The 17,339-nt window shown below is 39.4% G+C and overlaps 1 protein-coding gene across 3 annotated transcripts in view; it reads left to right on the forward strand.

Moving 5' to 3' along the window:
• Positions 1-17,339, forward strand: part of gnb1a (guanine nucleotide binding protein (G protein), beta polypeptide 1a) — a 31,735-nt gene extending 14,396 nt beyond the window's left edge. The window contains exons 1-11 of one of the 3 annotated variants that reach the window (XM_085261063.1): positions 4,508-4,631; positions 5,942-6,048; positions 6,670-6,708; positions 6,869-6,975; positions 9,807-9,870; positions 10,593-10,755; positions 11,861-11,927; positions 12,276-12,477; positions 12,925-13,141; positions 14,754-14,869; positions 15,020-17,339. In XM_085261063.1, coding sequence (XP_085117189.1) covers positions 5,992-6,048; positions 6,670-6,708; positions 6,869-6,975; positions 9,807-9,870; positions 10,593-10,755; positions 11,861-11,927; positions 12,276-12,477; positions 12,925-13,141; positions 14,754-14,860 — 1,023 coding nt within the window. In that variant the 5' untranslated portion in view covers positions 4,508-4,631; positions 5,942-5,991 and the 3' untranslated portion in view covers positions 14,861-14,869; positions 15,020-17,339. Of the gene's footprint in view, positions 1-4,507; positions 4,632-5,194; positions 5,351-5,941; positions 6,049-6,669; positions 6,709-6,868; positions 6,976-9,806; positions 9,871-10,592; positions 10,756-11,860; positions 11,928-12,275; positions 12,478-12,924; positions 13,142-14,753; positions 14,870-15,019 lie in introns of those variants that run through there. The other 2 variants (XM_085261065.1, XM_085261064.1) reach the window with 2 other exon arrangements.

The raw sequence follows: 17,339 nt of genomic DNA on the forward strand, positions 1-17,339 counted from the left end.
CCATGGGCTGCCAAGCTAAGAGTAAATACAGAAACTGACATGATGGTTACAAGTGACCTGTCCCACTGCATCCTCGGTCTTGATTATTTGTTTACGAGCATGGGCCAGGTCTAATCTAAGTCAGACTGACCTAATTCTGTGTGAAGTGCTAGCCTATCCTCTGGTGTTGTAACTCTCAACACACTGCCTCCTGCTGGATCTCCACCCTCCCCTCGGTCTCTTTGATCTGCTTCTTTTTCTTCTTCGATTTTATATTCACCTTTAGCATAATGCTGCCAGTTATTATTTCCAGAGTAACCTGTTTCCATAGCCTGGTTCAAAAACATAAATGGACAATGGCAAACACGATTGTAATAGAAGAAACCACCGAGCAAGTGTATTTGTAAGTGTGTGTGTGTGCTGTCGCCACATCCGCTAAATGTTTTGACAAAGGGAAGAGAGAGACGAGCACAGCTAGGGAAACACCCTTAAAAAGGAAACGCCTGCTTAGAGAATCTATGCATTTGTATCAAGGTGGAGGCTGCATGCTGACACAGATGATCAGTAGCTAAGGCACTGCAACAGCTAGACAGCTACCAACTGGCTTGCGAGCAAGAGCAGCCCCCATCCATACCGTGCTGCAGCTCATACGGTTTGTTTCTACTAGCAGCAAATCTGCCTCAACCTAAGAGGCACATTAAAGGTCAAGAATTTAAAAACAAAAAACCTTGAGACAAGTTGGCAGGAACAATCAGACAAGTGAGATGGGAGCAGCCCCGAAGGAATAAAAGGGTGGGGCAGCTGGTATCGAGGCAGGAGGGTGTAAATTATTTAGCCCACCACCCTGCCTTTGTGCCTAATACATGGCTTTTTGTCTTGGTCTCCGAGCTGGGCAAGAGTTAGAAATGTAAAAAATAATTTTTTTTTTTTTTTTTTAAAATATTTGGAATACCTGTTTATTCATTTTTAAGAAATTAGAAGAGGTATTTTGTTGTTGCACCAGTGTACAGGCTTTCCACATTGTTTCTATTTATTTGTTTATATGTGCATTAGTCTTTTATTTATAAGATTCACTTGTCTTTTTTGGCATTTTATTTGTGAATGAAAATATGAGGTCTATAGGAATATATCTGGCTTTTGGAAAGATTAAAAAAAACCAACCCAGTGCTGGATAGGGCTGCACGATTTTGCATAAAATGAGAATCACGATTTTTTTGGCTTAGAATTGAGATCACGATTCTCTCACGATTTTCTTTTCCAGTATAAATATTTATTGCACTTATTAACTGCACATCAACTTCGTAACAGTTGAGACTGAACATAAAAACAATAAATAAACATAAAAACAACAAATGTCTCACGTTTTGTTGTTGCCGCAAAATGTACTGCTTGAAATTCCGTCTCCACCGTTGCTCGACACTGCGTGTATAGAACAGGTAGTGCAACAATAGAAAAATAGTTGCGGGACGGCACTGTGTAGCGTTTGTCTAGGGTGTTGATCATTTTCCTAAATCCCTCGTTTTGCACAGTGTTGATGGGAGCCATAATCTTTGGTCAGGTGATAAGTGATAGCCTCCGTAATTTCTTTGAGTTCGACGGGTATAGGGAAGCGGTGTATAAGGTTCCCGTTATTGATGTTTGGGTGGTTGACCGGAACGGATTTTCTCCTGTCACTTTCTCGTCATCCCTGACGTGCTCTCCGTTGTTTTTTCCCTGCTAATTTTAGCATCACACGGCACAGCTTCTGTATCACGTGGTATAAGGCTCCGCCCTTGTCATTTGTTGAGCAGGAAGAGTGAGCGCTTGTTTTCATGCAGAGTACGTCCCGGATCAAAATGCGGTATAGTCGTCGTTTTGTTTTTTGTTTGTTTTTTTTTGTTGTTGTTGTGTTTTTGTTTTTTGTTTGTTTTTTTTAAAATCGTTGTCATTTGGAAATGAGATCGCACATAAGTATGAATCGAGATCGCGATTTTCTAACGATTAATCGTGCAGCCCTAGTGCTGGATAGGTATAATCTTTCTTTGTTAGTCCTGGATGCCATGAAGCATATTGGGCCTTGCTCCCCTTTACCAAGCGGTTAATTAGCAGCTACCCTCCCAATTGTCCTCTGCTTGTTCACTCTCATTAGTTTAATCTGGCTCTGTCCTCCTGTTTGCCTCTCTTGTCTATATCCCCTTGTGCACGAGGACACTGTCATCACACGGAGTTATCTTGTCTACCCCAAAATCTGCTGCCTCACCTCACACTAGACCATTTTGTGCATGTCCCTTCACCTGTGATGCCTTACTTTTTTTGTTATGTCTTAATTAAGATATACACTTGATAATTTATCAGATGTTTTGATTAGTTTTCTCTGTATTTAGTGTTAAGTGTCATTGGCATAAATTATACTAGCAACTTTTTTAAATTTTTTTTCCTTAATATTGCCATAGTCACTTCCAAAAAAATCACAAAGGGAAAAATGTTCAAGAGTAAAAAGATGATGGCCTTTTTAATGAGGTAACTCTTGTATTTAAAATTTAACTCGGACTCAAAATTTGAGCAAACTCAAATTTGCTCTCTGAAATCCACAAATTCGTTCCTTCTCAAGAAATATTTTTGAAATGTTTTGAGATATAGGCTTACCAACTAAAAAGGGGGGGGAATCGGATATTATACTGTTTAATGAAACGCCAGCAGAGATGACATCTGATACAGACCTATAAATGTGTATGCTGTGAAAATGGATGCTGTATTTGTGATCATTGTGTATGGGAAGAAGAAATACCAATGAAGTCTCTGTGTATGGAGTCAAATTACACTTCCTCTCTCCTTGTCAATGTGTTGTGCTCGAGATGTCGGAGCTGATAGGAGTGGCTGGAAAATGTGAAGTCTGCTTCTCTCCTCCTCTTTCTACTCCTCCTCCCCCACCACCTCTCTAAAAATAGCTGGCAGAAAGAGAAGGCAGTGAAGTCGAGGCTCTATCTGTTGGGCTGCCAGTGGTTTCAACACTCCCACCACCAGCAAAAGGGAAAAGAGTCCTCTGAATCACACCTTTTTTATGCTAATTCTAATCTCAACTAGTGCTTGATATTACGTTTTTGCCAATAGACTTCTATAAATTTCTACCATTTGAATAAATTTAGCATTTCAGAGGCTGTTATTTTGGAGCTCAGACACCAAAATTTTAATTCATTCATGCACAAAATTTTCAAGGATCAAACCGTGAAATGTTCATGACACGCTACATTGATCCCCTGACCTCTGGCAACTCCACGTGTTTCACTTGCTAAAGACAGAAAGCCCCTAAAAACAAAGAAAGAAATGACAATAGCTGTAGGCCTCACATGAGAGCAACATCAGGACTAAACTCAAGCTTTTGCACATTTGAATGGTTCTAGCATATTTGTACAGCTCTATATTTTACACATACAGGCATATTATTTATGTAATATGTTATCTGTAGTCTAAAACGGTATACTGTGTAGATTACATGGATGTATTTAAATCTGAACCTGTAGGTTCCTTTTTTAGATTGCAGAAATTTAATATCACTGTAATGATTATGAAAAAAGGCTAATATGTTTACATCGTCTGTGTTCCCATCTAAAAATGTGCAGGAACAAAGTTAAGTTAATTCAGAAACTGCTTAAGAATATGTGTTAAAGATTGACAAAGAGCTCCAGAGTTCCCCCCTGGATTGTCCTCTGTCTTACGCTCATTTAAAATCTGGACAATTATTGTAGCTAGAATAGATGTTGTGAATGATTTGGAAGCAAGAAGGCTCGTGTGAACAGCCAACAATGTTTCACACAGCAGACTCACCCCAAAAGTTCCTAGGCCATGGGAAAGCAGTGGAGCTAGTATGTTTTTTGGGGGGGTTTTTTGGTTTTTTTTGTTTGTTGTTCTTTGGGGGGGGGGCAGGATCTGTGCCTCATTGTATTGATTTACAACAATGGTGTTTGACTGTTGTAAAGGAACAAAGGAAGAACACTTTTGTACGCACACACAAAAAAAATAGAACATTAAGGGTCAGAAAAGGACGATCCAACAGCAGTGATTGAATCTAAAAACCTTTCTTTTAAACTCAGTGCCCACCATGTTTTACTGCAATAGCTGTTAAAGGGAATTGGATCTTTCATGAGGTTTTATAGAAATGACTAAAATGAGAATAAGTAAATGGAGGGAATTTTTTTTTAAATAATTCATAGGCTTTATAGGAAGGTTAATCGCAGCTGGACTGATTTTTCTTCAGCTGTGTTGCCAGTTGTGCATCCACTAACCATAACCTAGACTTTATCAACCAGTGGGATGCATCCTTTGTCTCCCTCACGCTTTTCAAATGCTTGTCTTACAGTTTAGTTATGCTCAGGTTGCAAAATCTGAACTTGCAATATCTTTGCAAAAAGTCCACTGGTAGTTTTAGTTTCTTTACCTGTGATTACTTAAAGAGTTAGTGCAGAGAAGACAAGAATTAGCCTGTGATATTACCATGAGACCTTTTTATCAAGATTAGGGGGCTAAGAGGACTTGCTTAGATGCAGACCCATTTACAGCACTAGCCAATCAGGTGACAGGTAGCTACTAAGATGTCAGGCGCCTGAAGGGTAAAGTGTTCATTCAGGTCTCGACACTCTTTAGGACAAAGGACTGAAACCCAGATAAACAGGAAGGTAAGATGTGTTTGCAGTGCAGATGGTAGTGTTCGTTAGCTTGTTTGACACACCAGGGAGTAATGATGCTTACGTTGTTGTCTTTAAATATTTAATTTTTATAAAATCTTGAGTTTGTATTTTTGAAGTGAAGATAGGAGAAACCCTAATGAAGACAATCACTTCATATTGAAATATAACACATTTCAATGAAATGGGGTCTTTTTTTTGTTTGTTTTCCTCCCCACTAAGCAGGTGAATTGGTCTGCTGATTTGTGTTGGCACCTAAATTTTTATTGGTGCTGAAAGTAGCAATGATTGTATCACTTCAGTTAATCTTCTGTCAGTGTAGAATTTCTGAGCTAGGGTTCATTGTTGTTATAGTATTTTTCTTTGAAGTCGAATTTGTCATCTTTCTGTGGATAGTGAAAGTGTCTGTGTTAACCAGAGGATTGGGGTCAGCAAGATAGCCACTGCTTTTAGGATCATCAGCAGGTTTTGTCTTAACCGGATTTGGCTGAGGAGCTGAATCAACTGTGTCCCAGGATTACAGGGATGACATTGGAGGAGAGTTTAGAGTCCCGAGGCCAGAACGTTGACAGCTTTGTCAGTCCCAGCCCATCATCTCAGCACCTTGGGGTTTCAGTAGTGCAGTGAAACTGCTGCTTTCTTGGTCTGTCTTGTTCCTTTCTTGATATCTGGACTTTTGATCCTTGCTCCGTTTTGTCAGTCAGTAGGGGGTATGTGTTTGGCCTGCATGGCCTAGTGTTTTTTTTTTTTTTGTTTTTTGTTTTGTTTGTTTTAATGTATTTTTGCCTTGATTCTGAAGAAATGGTTATCAGCTGCTCATTGTGGCCAGATGTTTGCCCAAGGGTTTGCTGTCGTTTGGGAGGGGAGAGAGAACAAATTCAGCATCATCCTCAAAATTGTTATCTTAAGCCTAAAGTAGCTGCCTAGTGCTTGTTGCTAGGTAACAGTTTCAAGCTGGCGAGGACAAGTCTTGAGCTGTCTAGAAAGCGATTCCCTGAGACTTTGTCTGGGCCTCACAGATTGGATTTAAAAGATACTGTGTGATCCCCGGCTTTTCTGTAACTAACAAAATGATAACATGTCCATAAATACATTAGAGAAGACAAAACGTAATTCCATTTTGGCCAGAATCACATGTAAATTTTGTGTACTAGCCAAAGTAATTTGTCAGCACCATATGTTTAATTCACATGTACTGTATTACAACTGACTGCGTTAATAATGTTTTTTTTTTTTTTGTTTTTTTTTTAAAAGCAGCATGCGAAATGTATGTTGAGCATCTCGTTGCTTGTCTCCTTCAGATCAGCAAGAGTCTAGGCGGCGGAGCGAAGCGCACCATTAGCTGAGGAAAATGAGTGAACTGGATCAGTTACGCCAGGAGGCTGAGCAGCTCAAGAACCAGATCAGAGTAAGTCCTTCAGTCCCCGAAGTAACCTGCATTTGTTTTCTTTAAGTAGATTTATAAATCCAAATAACATTTGTCAGTGACCTCCAGGTTTTACACTAGTAGTGATAATAGGGGTTATGTACTTCTTGGTTTGTCCTATTAAAGTGCTTCAATACATTTTTACAGGCTTTATCACCTGTAGCAGTACTGTAATGCATATTGTCACATGATCAAAATCAATGTACCGTAAGCACCACTAACACTAGCAAACAAAAATAGCTGTGGGATGACAGTATTTCTGCATTGAGCCTCTACTACATTTTACATGACTGCTGTGGGCAAGAAGTTAAAGCTGCCTGCCAACGCTTGCTCAGGTTCCTCAGTAGCATCATTGCAGTGGGATGCCACTGAGCAGGAATCAAACTTGATTTACATTAATCTCACTTGTATTGCACCATAGTTTCTTATTATTTACTATTATTAAATGGATGTCGTCATTCCAGTGCATTTAAGATGTCAGACATTTATAGTGTAGTTAATTTTTTTTACAGAGTGCTTTAAAAGTAAGGAACCCCCAAACATGAAAGCATGCCATTTGCACATAAAATATGACGTTCTAATTTTACTGGCTGCTTTTTTCAGGATGCCAGGAAAGCGTGTGCAGATGCTACCCTGTCTCAGGTAAGCGCTATAGTTGTTATGATGTTGACTTGACATAATTTATTATTTTGAAACTTAAATGAAGACAATCGGCTTGATGTTTGGTTGGAAGGTTTTAATACTTTGACTAATACATGATGGTCTCAAGGTGACTTTCTCTCTCATCTTGATCCTTTTTTAGATCACAGCTAACATTGACCCTGTTGGCCGAATTCAGATGCGCACTAGACGGACACTGAGGGGGCATCTGGCTAAAATCTATGCCATGCACTGGGGCTCTGACTCGAGGTAATCTCATTCAACTCCATTCTGTCCATTAACTAAATATTTTATCCCATCAGCCCCAACCCCCACTGCCTAAATGCAGGAAATGGATATAAAAGCTTGCTTGGCTGTCTTTGTGCTGCTTACTTCCTCCTGAGGGTCCTCTTCAAACCGTGGCATTCCACAGTAACTCACCCCACTCTGAATCCCAAAGCAAGTCTTTTGCAGTCTGTTATATTACCATGTACTCACGGTTGTAAAATTTTAACAGTGGTGTACTGTACTGGTGCACATGCACAATATTAACACACTCATTGCCATGAATGGTTATTTCAGGTGCATCACTGTATCTTGGAGTGCTTCTACTGTGCTGTGCCTGTGTTTGTGTGCACTGGGGGTGTGGTATGTGGGTAGGGAAAATACTCAAAATGGAGTCAGTCTTTGTTAAAAACAAGTGTTGAGCCTCATAGCCATGGCAGATGAAGCAATAGTCCTCACTTCAGAAAGTGTATTCCCCAGAGCTGTACACACCTCTCACCTCAGCAATCAACAAGTTAATCACTGTGGCGCTGCCGTGCGTCAGTCCACAGAGAGACCACTGCAAAGTGCTCATTCATCTCATCACCCTGCTGGTCGTCGTATAAGTAAGAAAAAAAAAAATCTAACACAGTGTTTTCACTGTAAGAGCTTACTATTTGTTGAATCTCAATGTTTTATCCTCAAGAGGTGTTTGTGGGATTTTACCCAATCAAAAAGATGTTTTGAGCTGCAGTCTAGGCTAGAGTTGGTTCTTCACGTGCCAGACTAGGGTGAATTTTCTACACTTTGAGAAAGAAAGCCTTCCCTTACTTTCATTTACCAGCCAATAATGTGTAATTTTTCAGCATGCAGTCCTCAGTATATTATGAATCTGTTATAAAACACCAACAGTCTGTAAGACAAAGTTTAATATAAGGAATATGATGCTAAATCCCAGAAATAGCATGAATATTTTTTTTCAAAAGCCTAAATGCATCTCAAAAATGTAAGTTTTTTTTTTCTTCAAAATATTAAGGCATTAGACGTTCTTAGAATAACACCTCAGTTATTAATTTAGAGCTAATTCATCCCCGTATATTTTCTTTCTTTTTGTCAGTGCATGTGAGAACACAAAGCACTGGTTTCATGTTGAAAATAAAGTAATTTGTTAAACAACTTTAAAGTAGAAGTTTGTACTGACTTCAACAAAGCAATTTGCGTTTTTTTTATGAAATATCCTGAGTACTCAAATGTGACTAACTCGTCCCACAAGACGATCCTCAAACACATTACCTAAACACATGTTGGATCATTTTGTTGTTTTATGTAAAACATCTGTATTACCCATCTATATTAGGCTCTTTCTTATTGCTGCTCATTGCATTTTCAGACCTCCTATTGTATCATATCAGACAACCACAAAAGTGTATCTTATGAGAATGAGGTGTGGGTACATGACTGGGAAGCCATGAAAACGAAGTTGTTCATAAAGAGTACTAAAAAATTGCCAAACACGTGCACTTTGCTGCATGCGCTTGTCTGCCAGTTGACATGTACTCTGACCCGAAGAACTACGAGTTTCACAATTGGTAACTTTTAAATAGTTTCAGTGTTTTCTTTAAAAACCACGTTTTTGCCTTTGAAAATATTGGTGGCTTCTTCTCAACCCTCAGAACTCTGAGCTCCTTTCAAGTTAGGGCAAAGTCTTGTGTTGCAGTCTGCTAACACACTCAGTGTCACAGCCTGATCTGAAGCTAACATTTTTTTCCCAGATCAAATGTGGTCATTTTTAAGACCAAGAAGCTGGTAATTATTTTTTTCCTAGACTAGAATTCCCAGCACAAACCTTTCGGTCCCCGACTTATTATCTGCTGGTGTGCGTATGTGAGCATATTCCTGCCAGCACAGTAGTTAAGATTTCCATATTCCCAGCAGTCATTGGTGTGTTCACTCTTTTTCCTGGTCCTGTGTGCATTGGGACCATCACTGTGGTTACTCCTGTTGGGTTCACCCAGATAGCAGAGCAGTCACAGAGGTACTGAGGAGCTTTCTCTTGAAAGCAAAAACTGGAATATATCTCAGTGGGGTTTTTGTTTGTTTTAAAGATGCTCTTCTAAACATACTTGAAAGTATTGGTGTAATTCAGCTGCTAGATCAGTCCAGTTGGGATTAGCACCATCCATTCTGCATGTAAAATTATGTAAATGTATTTAAGACGGGTATCACAAGCTTTTTCATTTGTTTGGTTGCTTATGGATCTATTTTTATCTGTCTAGAAAATGTCTATTCACTTGCTCAACAGTGCAACACTTAGCTTCCATGATGGTTCTTGAACAAGCCCCCCCGAATCTCACCACCCACATAATTTACACAGTAAATTGAATCATGTGACCTGCATTGGTTCCTATCTTTTGTCCTGTTTGCTCACAGGAAAGTGACAGCACTGGCAACACTACTAAACATGGTTAAGTGATATCTTTCCTATTGTGTTGGCTCTGAAATGATGGCTCATTGTTACCCCTAATTCCTAAAGCGCAACAAAAATATGGATGCAATAAATTGGAAACGCCTTCAAAAAGTAAATCTAAACTGTCTAAATACCATCTGAAATGTTCCGTTCTATCACTTCAAACCCCTTAAAATAGAATAAAAATGTTCAAGTAAGACAAGCCACATCCTCGCGTACTGTGTGTTAAGCAGTGTTTTTGTATTGTGAAGGTCACGGATAAACATTTTCTGGGTAAAACTGTACTATATATACACATATGCATCACACTCTGCTAGTTCAAATTGATGACAGTCTTTCCCTTTATTAATCTCTTCTTTCTTTTCACCAGGCTTTTGGTCAGTGCTTCCCAGGATGGCAAACTCATTATTTGGGACAGCTACACCACAAACAAGGTAACTGAAACAATTTAAATGGTCAGTAATTTGGGGTGCTTTTTTAAGTTCCTGGTGTTTAACCAGTGAAATGTACAAAGAAAGACACACATCCTCTCTTACGTTGGTATGGGAGGTTTTTTTTTTCCTTGTGGTTTGATCAGTGAGCAATACATTCTAATAATATTTTAAAACTGATAACACCAAAACACTGTGAAATGATGACATGATGTCATAAAATGTCACGTAGTTGGTTAGCTTGTTCAAAAACCAGAAAGCTAAAACAAAACTTCTGTTGACCCAGAGCTAACCATCCTTTAATCTTGAGCTGTAAACACAGACGGGCAGAAGATTTTAGATGTCACCAGGACATATAAAACCCAGAAAAACACAATAAAGTGGGGCCAGGAGATCTGATGAGGTCGGGGTAGTCTAAACATAAGATGTGTACAGTCATCCTTCACCAAATTTCCAAATGAACTGTTGTCTTTTCCCTTTCATCCAAGATCAAGTCAGAATAGAAATAATGATAATTCCCAGACTTCCATTTGCAAAAGGTTAAGTTCATTGTAATACAATTCACAAGTGTTTTGTGTCAAGTAATGCTATTTATAGTGAATACTGTGCCCTTGAAATGTTAAGTTAATACTGCAGACAGACTTTGTCACATGCCTGCCCCTTCTCCCTCTCTTCCATCTGTCACTGCATACTATCTAATATTAAATCTTGCTCCTCTCCTTCAGGTCCATGCCATCCCGTTGCGCTCCTCCTGGGTGATGACGTGCGCCTATGCCCCTTCTGGGAACTATGTTGCCTGTGGTGGCCTGGACAACATCTGCTCAATCTACAACCTGAAGACCCGTGAAGGAAATGTGCGCGTAAGCCGCGAGCTGGCCGGACACACAGGTAGGCAGGATGCTTCCATTAGCTTGTACCCATTTACCCGTCAGTCCCAGGATGTTGGGAAAAGTCTCCCGTTCAGAGACACAAATCCCTCAAGGGTTATGTCAGAAAGGGCATCTGGCGTAAAAATCTGACAAGTGAAACATGTGGCCGTACCTGCTGCAGCAACCCCTTGTGAAAGAGTGCAGCCCAAAGTAGCTTTGATTTGTCAGCGTTCTGCAATCTCTGACAAGGGCAGTATAGGTCATGGCAGGACTCAAGTCACTTGATTTTTAAGACTGCATTCCTCATTTAGGTTTCAATTTGGCCCTCCGTTTGAGTAGATGGAAGTTCATATTTCTCACTTTTTTTTTCTTTTTTTTTCTTTTTTTTTACTTTTTGTTGCTTGGGCTTAAATATGGTTGTGAGACTGGTAGTTTCATCTTGTGAGTCTGATTCTGTCGGTGTGTGGTCATGGTAACATGCTTTTGAATATTTGGCAAGTCTTTTGTCAAAGCAAGACTTTGCAGCCATATAGGATGTAGCCATACAAGTGTGTGTATGTATGCATATATTTATACATACATACAAGTCCTTCTATAAACAATCAGTCGGTTATAAGCCATTATGTTGCTACGGTAGCCCTTATATAATTGTGGAAGCCCAGTTATTTTTTTCAGATCCAAAAGATACTAGTCATATTGTGCATCTGTCTTCATTGTGTCATATACCAGCTCAAGCTAATGAAAGTGTTGAGCTCTTGGGCGCGGAGCATTCATCTGATCAGTGTCACATGATGCAGGAAGTGTGTCAGCATTTTAGTTCCAGTTCCTTCGCTATTGGGAGGGGTTTATAAACTCTGCCAACTAGTAAAGGAAGAATTATGGAAGCAAGTCATGAACCAGGAGATGCCCTACAGCTTTTTCTTTTCTTTTTTTATCTGGTTGTGAATTAGTCAATTCATCTCCCCCACATCCAGCTCACATAACATTCTCTGAGGGTGGGATGATGATTTGGGATGAGATTTCTTTCTCTGTGCATAGTATAAGGGGAGGAAACTTGTCTTATAGCTCTGCAAAATAATATATCATATTATAGTTTTTGATTCAGTTTCTTTCACTCCTCTCAGGTTACCTGTCTTGCTGTCGCTTCCTGGATGACAACCAGATTGTCACCAGCTCTGGAGACACCTCCTGGTGAGTTGGGATATTGCACCCACTGCAATCAGTTCAATCAAGTACACTTTTTTTTTTTCTTTTTTCTTTTAAACAGTTGGGTCAGAATTTCAACCTGTCAAGAGCTTCAATATTTTACTGGTTTCAGGGCCATCACATTGGCCTGTAAGTTCTTTAGGTTGTCTACAATATTTATGGAAATACAAGTGTTCCTAATTTCATACACTCGTGTAGTGCTTTCTGCTAGAGAGCTACTGTTTAAATACAAGGTGGCTAATTAATACATCTTTCTGGGCTAGATTCTGCTCATAGGTCAACAGTCACTCTGCAGAGTAAATGACAGTAAATCATCTTTGCGTTTTCTTGCAGTGCTCTGTGGGACATTGAGACTGGCCAGCAGACAACTACTTTTGCTGGTCACACCGGCGATGTCATGAGTCTCTCGCTGGCGCCCGACACCAGGCTGTTTGTGTCTGGAGCCTGTGATGCCTCGGCCAAGCTCTGGGATATCAGAGAAGGAATGTGCCGACAGACCTTCACTGGCCACGAGTCGGACATCAATGCCATCTGCGTAAGGATACAAACAGAAACCTTATATACTAGTCATGTCAGGGTGTCAAGTCTTAAAGCCACTCAGCAGATTACAGTCAGATCTGTCAGCAAGTCTGGGGTTCTTGAGCAAGTCGATTAAAATGACTGGATGACTTGGCTCTGTTTGTGTTGACCTTTTTGCTACGTTTAACTTTAAAGCTCTTTCTAAAAAGGCTGAGACAGAGCAATTTGAAAAAACAATTAACGCTAACTGTTGAGACTTTGTTTTAAATGAACGATCTTGATTTCATAGTACATAGTAGTACTGCAAGTAGTATTCAGTATGCTTTGCTCTAAAAGTGATGACTAGACGGACTAAAAACAGATTTGGTATGTGATATCTGCCCTTAAGTGTAAATAATTAGCTTCACTCTGAAAAATCGCACAAAAGTAAGAATACTTTAGATTCCCCTGCCCTTTGTTACAGTTCTTCCCTAATGGCAACGCATTTGCCACGGGCTCAGATGATGCTACCTGCCGGCTGTTTGACCTGCGTGCTGACCAGGAGCTGATGGTTTACTCACATGATAATATCATCTGCGGCATCACCTCTGTCGCATTCTCTAAGAGTGGCCGCCTACTGCTGGCTGGCTATGACGATTTCAACTGCAACGTCTGGGACACTTTGAAGGCCGACCGTGCAGGTAGGCACCATACGGAGCAAAAGACTGGAGCTGTGTGAATGTGATTATACTTCACTATAATTTGAAATATTCACATTATGAAGCCTTTAAGGAAAAAACAAAACCTAAAATTATTATTGCTGATGATTTGATTCACTGCTGATGCCGAGTTGCCAATATGCCATGAAGTCAATATTTCCACATGTGCTGCATTAGAGTGGCAGCACTTAAAAGGGTAAGGTCAGGACTCCTCATTCACAATATGGAGGTACCTGTTGTGGCATTGCTTCAGTTTCAGAAATATTTGCAATTAAAATTTTCTGATGTCGAGCATTATTCTATGAAAGTAGCCGGCATGCTAACAGCACTTTTGCAACTTTGCTGGTGTGGCCAGTACCTGCACAAACTTGTCAGTTGGTCTTTTACAGTTAGTTCTTGTTGAAGAGTCAGTAATCACCATTGTATTGACATATTCACCGTGTGTAGCAATAAAGTGATTTAAATAGTTTTAAGTTGTTATTATCACTAGATCAGGCTGTGTGGCAAACAGATTTGTCTTGGCGTCATAAATTTTTGTAGTTTGTTGAAGTTACTGCAACTGTTAGTGAAAACACTGATAGGAGTATGTTTGTTCTTTTGTTGTGTTGCATTAAAAGTAGCATTTGTCTTACAGCTTATACAGCTGCATCTATTCTGAGGGTTTTAGTTCTGTCAACATGGCGGTGAAGCGTTCACTGTGTGGTAGTTGTCAGGGAATGATGGATATGTTCAAGCTACCAAATAACCTTATAGCCTGCAGACACTGTTGAGGAGCTGCTATAAAGGGAGACACTATCTTAAGGCCGTTCTGGGGAAACTAGGAAGAGAGTGTATTAAAATGCCTATTAGAAATTACTTTGACTATTAAACCTAACACTATTGGTGCAAACCAGCATAAATGCACTACTCCTGCGCAATGCTTTACTTGTGAAGGTAGATGCTAATCTGGTCTAATTGCACTTGCACATTGTCCCTGTGAAACCTGACGAGTTTAAGCAGAGTGGGAATAAATATTTTGTAGCCAAATGTGCAACGTGTAACATGTTTGTTATTAGTGTATCATATGTCTGTATCGATGTGTATCTGCAGTCTTGGTTAAGCATGTTTGGCTTTATGTGAATACTTTGTGGAGTAATATTTCCCCATTAAAGATCTGAAGCCAAACTGTAGCCCAAGGCCAATAGTAAGCAGCTGAGAGAGGAGAATCATCCCCTGTTCGAGTAGTGAAGAGCCCCCATGGAGGCATGAATACTTGATCTATTGACTGCATACTTGATCTATTGACTGCATAGTGGGATCTATTGAGTGAGCCAACATCTTAGCAGACAATTTTTCTTTTTTTAAATATATCGATCCACTGGTGTATGGAGTATTGATTATCAGTATATTGGGTCAGCATCAGCCTTTACTAACTGGTTTATAGCCTACTCTGCACTTTATGGTTTAAAACAAGTTTCATCTTGCCCTCTTTCACCTTTTCATCATGTAATCAGTTTCCAAACCTGCATCTTTATTCTCGAGTCTATGTTAGCCTGCAGTACCCGTCAGACAGAGCAGGTTTGGTGCCTTGTCTCATCCTCTGCTGTCTTGGCAGGTGTCCTGGCCGGTCATGATAACCGGGTGAGCTGCTTGGGTGTGACTGACGATGGCATGGCAGTGGCAACAGGGTCCTGGGACAGCTTCCTCAAGATCTGGAACTAGAGTCTGAAGGTAGGTGTTAGCACCAGCGCCTCAGAGTTCATCTTTACTGCCATCTGGGGGTTTAGATTGAAACTGCAGGCACCGGCTTAAATGATTTTAGTTTTGTGCACAGTCAGTAACTTTGCAGAATAATAACGATAAAATGTTTGTTTTTTCCAGATGGCATCCGGACTCCAAAGTTGAGTGGAAGACCATTCCAACATCACGATGTTCAATTTTATTGCATATCCAATCTTTTCGAAAACACACCATGATACTGACTCCAAACACCCCCTCCAAAAAACTATCAAGGGCAAAAATTCTCTCTCTCTCTCTCTCTGTCTCCTTCTCATTTAAAAGAGCACAATTGTCTGTCACTCATTAAGCTACAAAAAAAGAAAGGAAAAAAAAAAAAGCTTGGGGAATTTAGTGCTTTCAGAGTGGAACTGAGGGGAAAATTGTGCATTCCTCCTACGACCATGGTCTGGTATTGTTATAACTGAAAATACAAAAACCCTACCACCGCTGCCACCACCACCATCACCAAGCGAAATGTGTCCTGCGTCCTCATTATGCACAGGTCTGAGTGAAGGTTATTACATGGCAGTGATCTAACTTTTGATAGCTTTTTGACCATGTTTATTTTTGTTTCTTTGTTTTGTTTTTCTGTTTAGTTGAAGAGGTAGATCAGTGAACTGTCAGTTAATGTTTAAAATGAGGATCAAAGCTTTTATTTCCTAGTCTTTACACATTTTTAGAGAATGTTTTTAAGTTGGGAAAAATAAAAGAATCTCCAGATCGCGTCATTTTAAATCCAGCTTTATCCCACCGGAGAACAAAGCGAGAGAATTCAGCTTCAACAGGGAGTCCTCAAAGCCACTTCTGGCCCTTCTGTATATTTAGCCCCGTAATACTTTTACTGTCTTTTGTTTGGGTTTTTTTTTTGTTTGTTTGTTTGTTTGTCCCACACCACACCCCAGTGTAGTCCACAAATCTGTTTGCACAAAAATTAAACTTTGCATATATACTGTCTAAAGGAAAAAAAGTTAATTAACCAAGCACATGCTGTTTATGATGACGAATGCTCGTTTTTAAAACGGAAAACAACAACAACAACAAAAAAAGAAACCCAAACATTTTAACCATTCTTACACCTTTTTGTCTGGCAACAATGTAGAATAAAGATTAACCCATCAGATCATAATCCACCCTGCCCCTCGTTTTGTTTTGGTTTGTTTTCTGTTCATGCCCTCCCCTCCTTATCCTTTGTTTTTCCCCTGGTTTCTGTTGCCCGTGGTTGGGACCGGTGATGTGATTTGGTCAGGTAGAGAGTACCTCCACTTTAGCCCGGTTGCAATCCGGACGTTTTCTCTTTTAACAGAGGTGCCCATTCCGTGCTTGGAAATGCAGTTACTACTCTGTGAATGACATGTTGTATAAATCAATGTTTGAAAATAATGATATTGAAACTTTTTAAGTTAAAAACGAAAAAAAAATTTTTTTGGTTGTCTGCCATGGGTGGGTTATCTCTTAGAATCGCATGCTGTAGAATTGCTTAAAAGGTGCATATGAAATTAAGTCCTTTTGATGTTTTTCTTTGAGAAAATAACCTGTTGAATATATCAATACGATGGTATTTATATTTTTCTTTTTCCTTTTTTCCTTTTTTTTTTTTTTTTCCTCTTTGTTTTTGGCTACTCCGTGCATACACGATTCAACTAAAATGTCAAAGCTATGCACTCGAGAAGCAAACCCTGCGACATTAACGGTTACTTGGTCCATACTTGGGAGGGATTCCACAAAAATTAAAGTAATGTAAGTGTTTAAATTGTACACACATGCATACGTACATTCATTCACGTAAACATACACAATCTCCAATGGAACAAAATAAAATTTTCATTCCTTCTGTAGCAAACGAAATTCCATTTACAAAGGAAAACATTTTATAACAGGTTTTTTCTGTCCTTTAATAAAAAAAAAAACGGGAAAAAAAAATCTTGCAGCATCTGAATGGCAGAAGTTTCTGTTGTTCCCTTCTTGTAAACAAACGCTCTTTCTTTAGCAGTAGTGACATTTTTTCCATTCTGTTTTTTTTCTCTGCGACATTCTGTACAAAAAAAATGTGCTGTAATTGTGCGTTAGGCCTGGAGTTGGCAAAAAATAAAACAAAATAAAAAAAATATTACAAATTAATTAAATTCCCTTTCCTTTTTCTCTCTTTCTCTATCAAATAACTGTAGAGCTCTGCACCCCCACTGTTCCCTTTTCACCTTTTGTATTTAATTTTAAAGTCAGTCAGTGTACAACCGAAAGCTGGATGCAAGATAGAAACTATATTAAAATGTACTGTTATTTAAGATGTAATAAAAAGCAGTTTGAGATGACCTACTGTGTTGAGTGTGATTCACTTAGAGCATTTCCCACTGAAGCTAGAATGTTGCAGACTGTTTGGTTTCCTTGTAATTATGTTCAAGTCAATAAACAATTTCTTATCCAC

This window comes from Mchenga conophoros, linkage group LG20, assembly GCF_057382185.1.
Source record: "Mchenga conophoros isolate Kocher_MC1m ecotype Shallow Benthic linkage group LG20, M_conophoros_male_GT1.1, whole genome shotgun sequence".
Classification (NCBI taxonomy): domain Eukaryota; kingdom Metazoa; phylum Chordata; class Actinopteri; order Cichliformes; family Cichlidae; genus Mchenga; species Mchenga conophoros.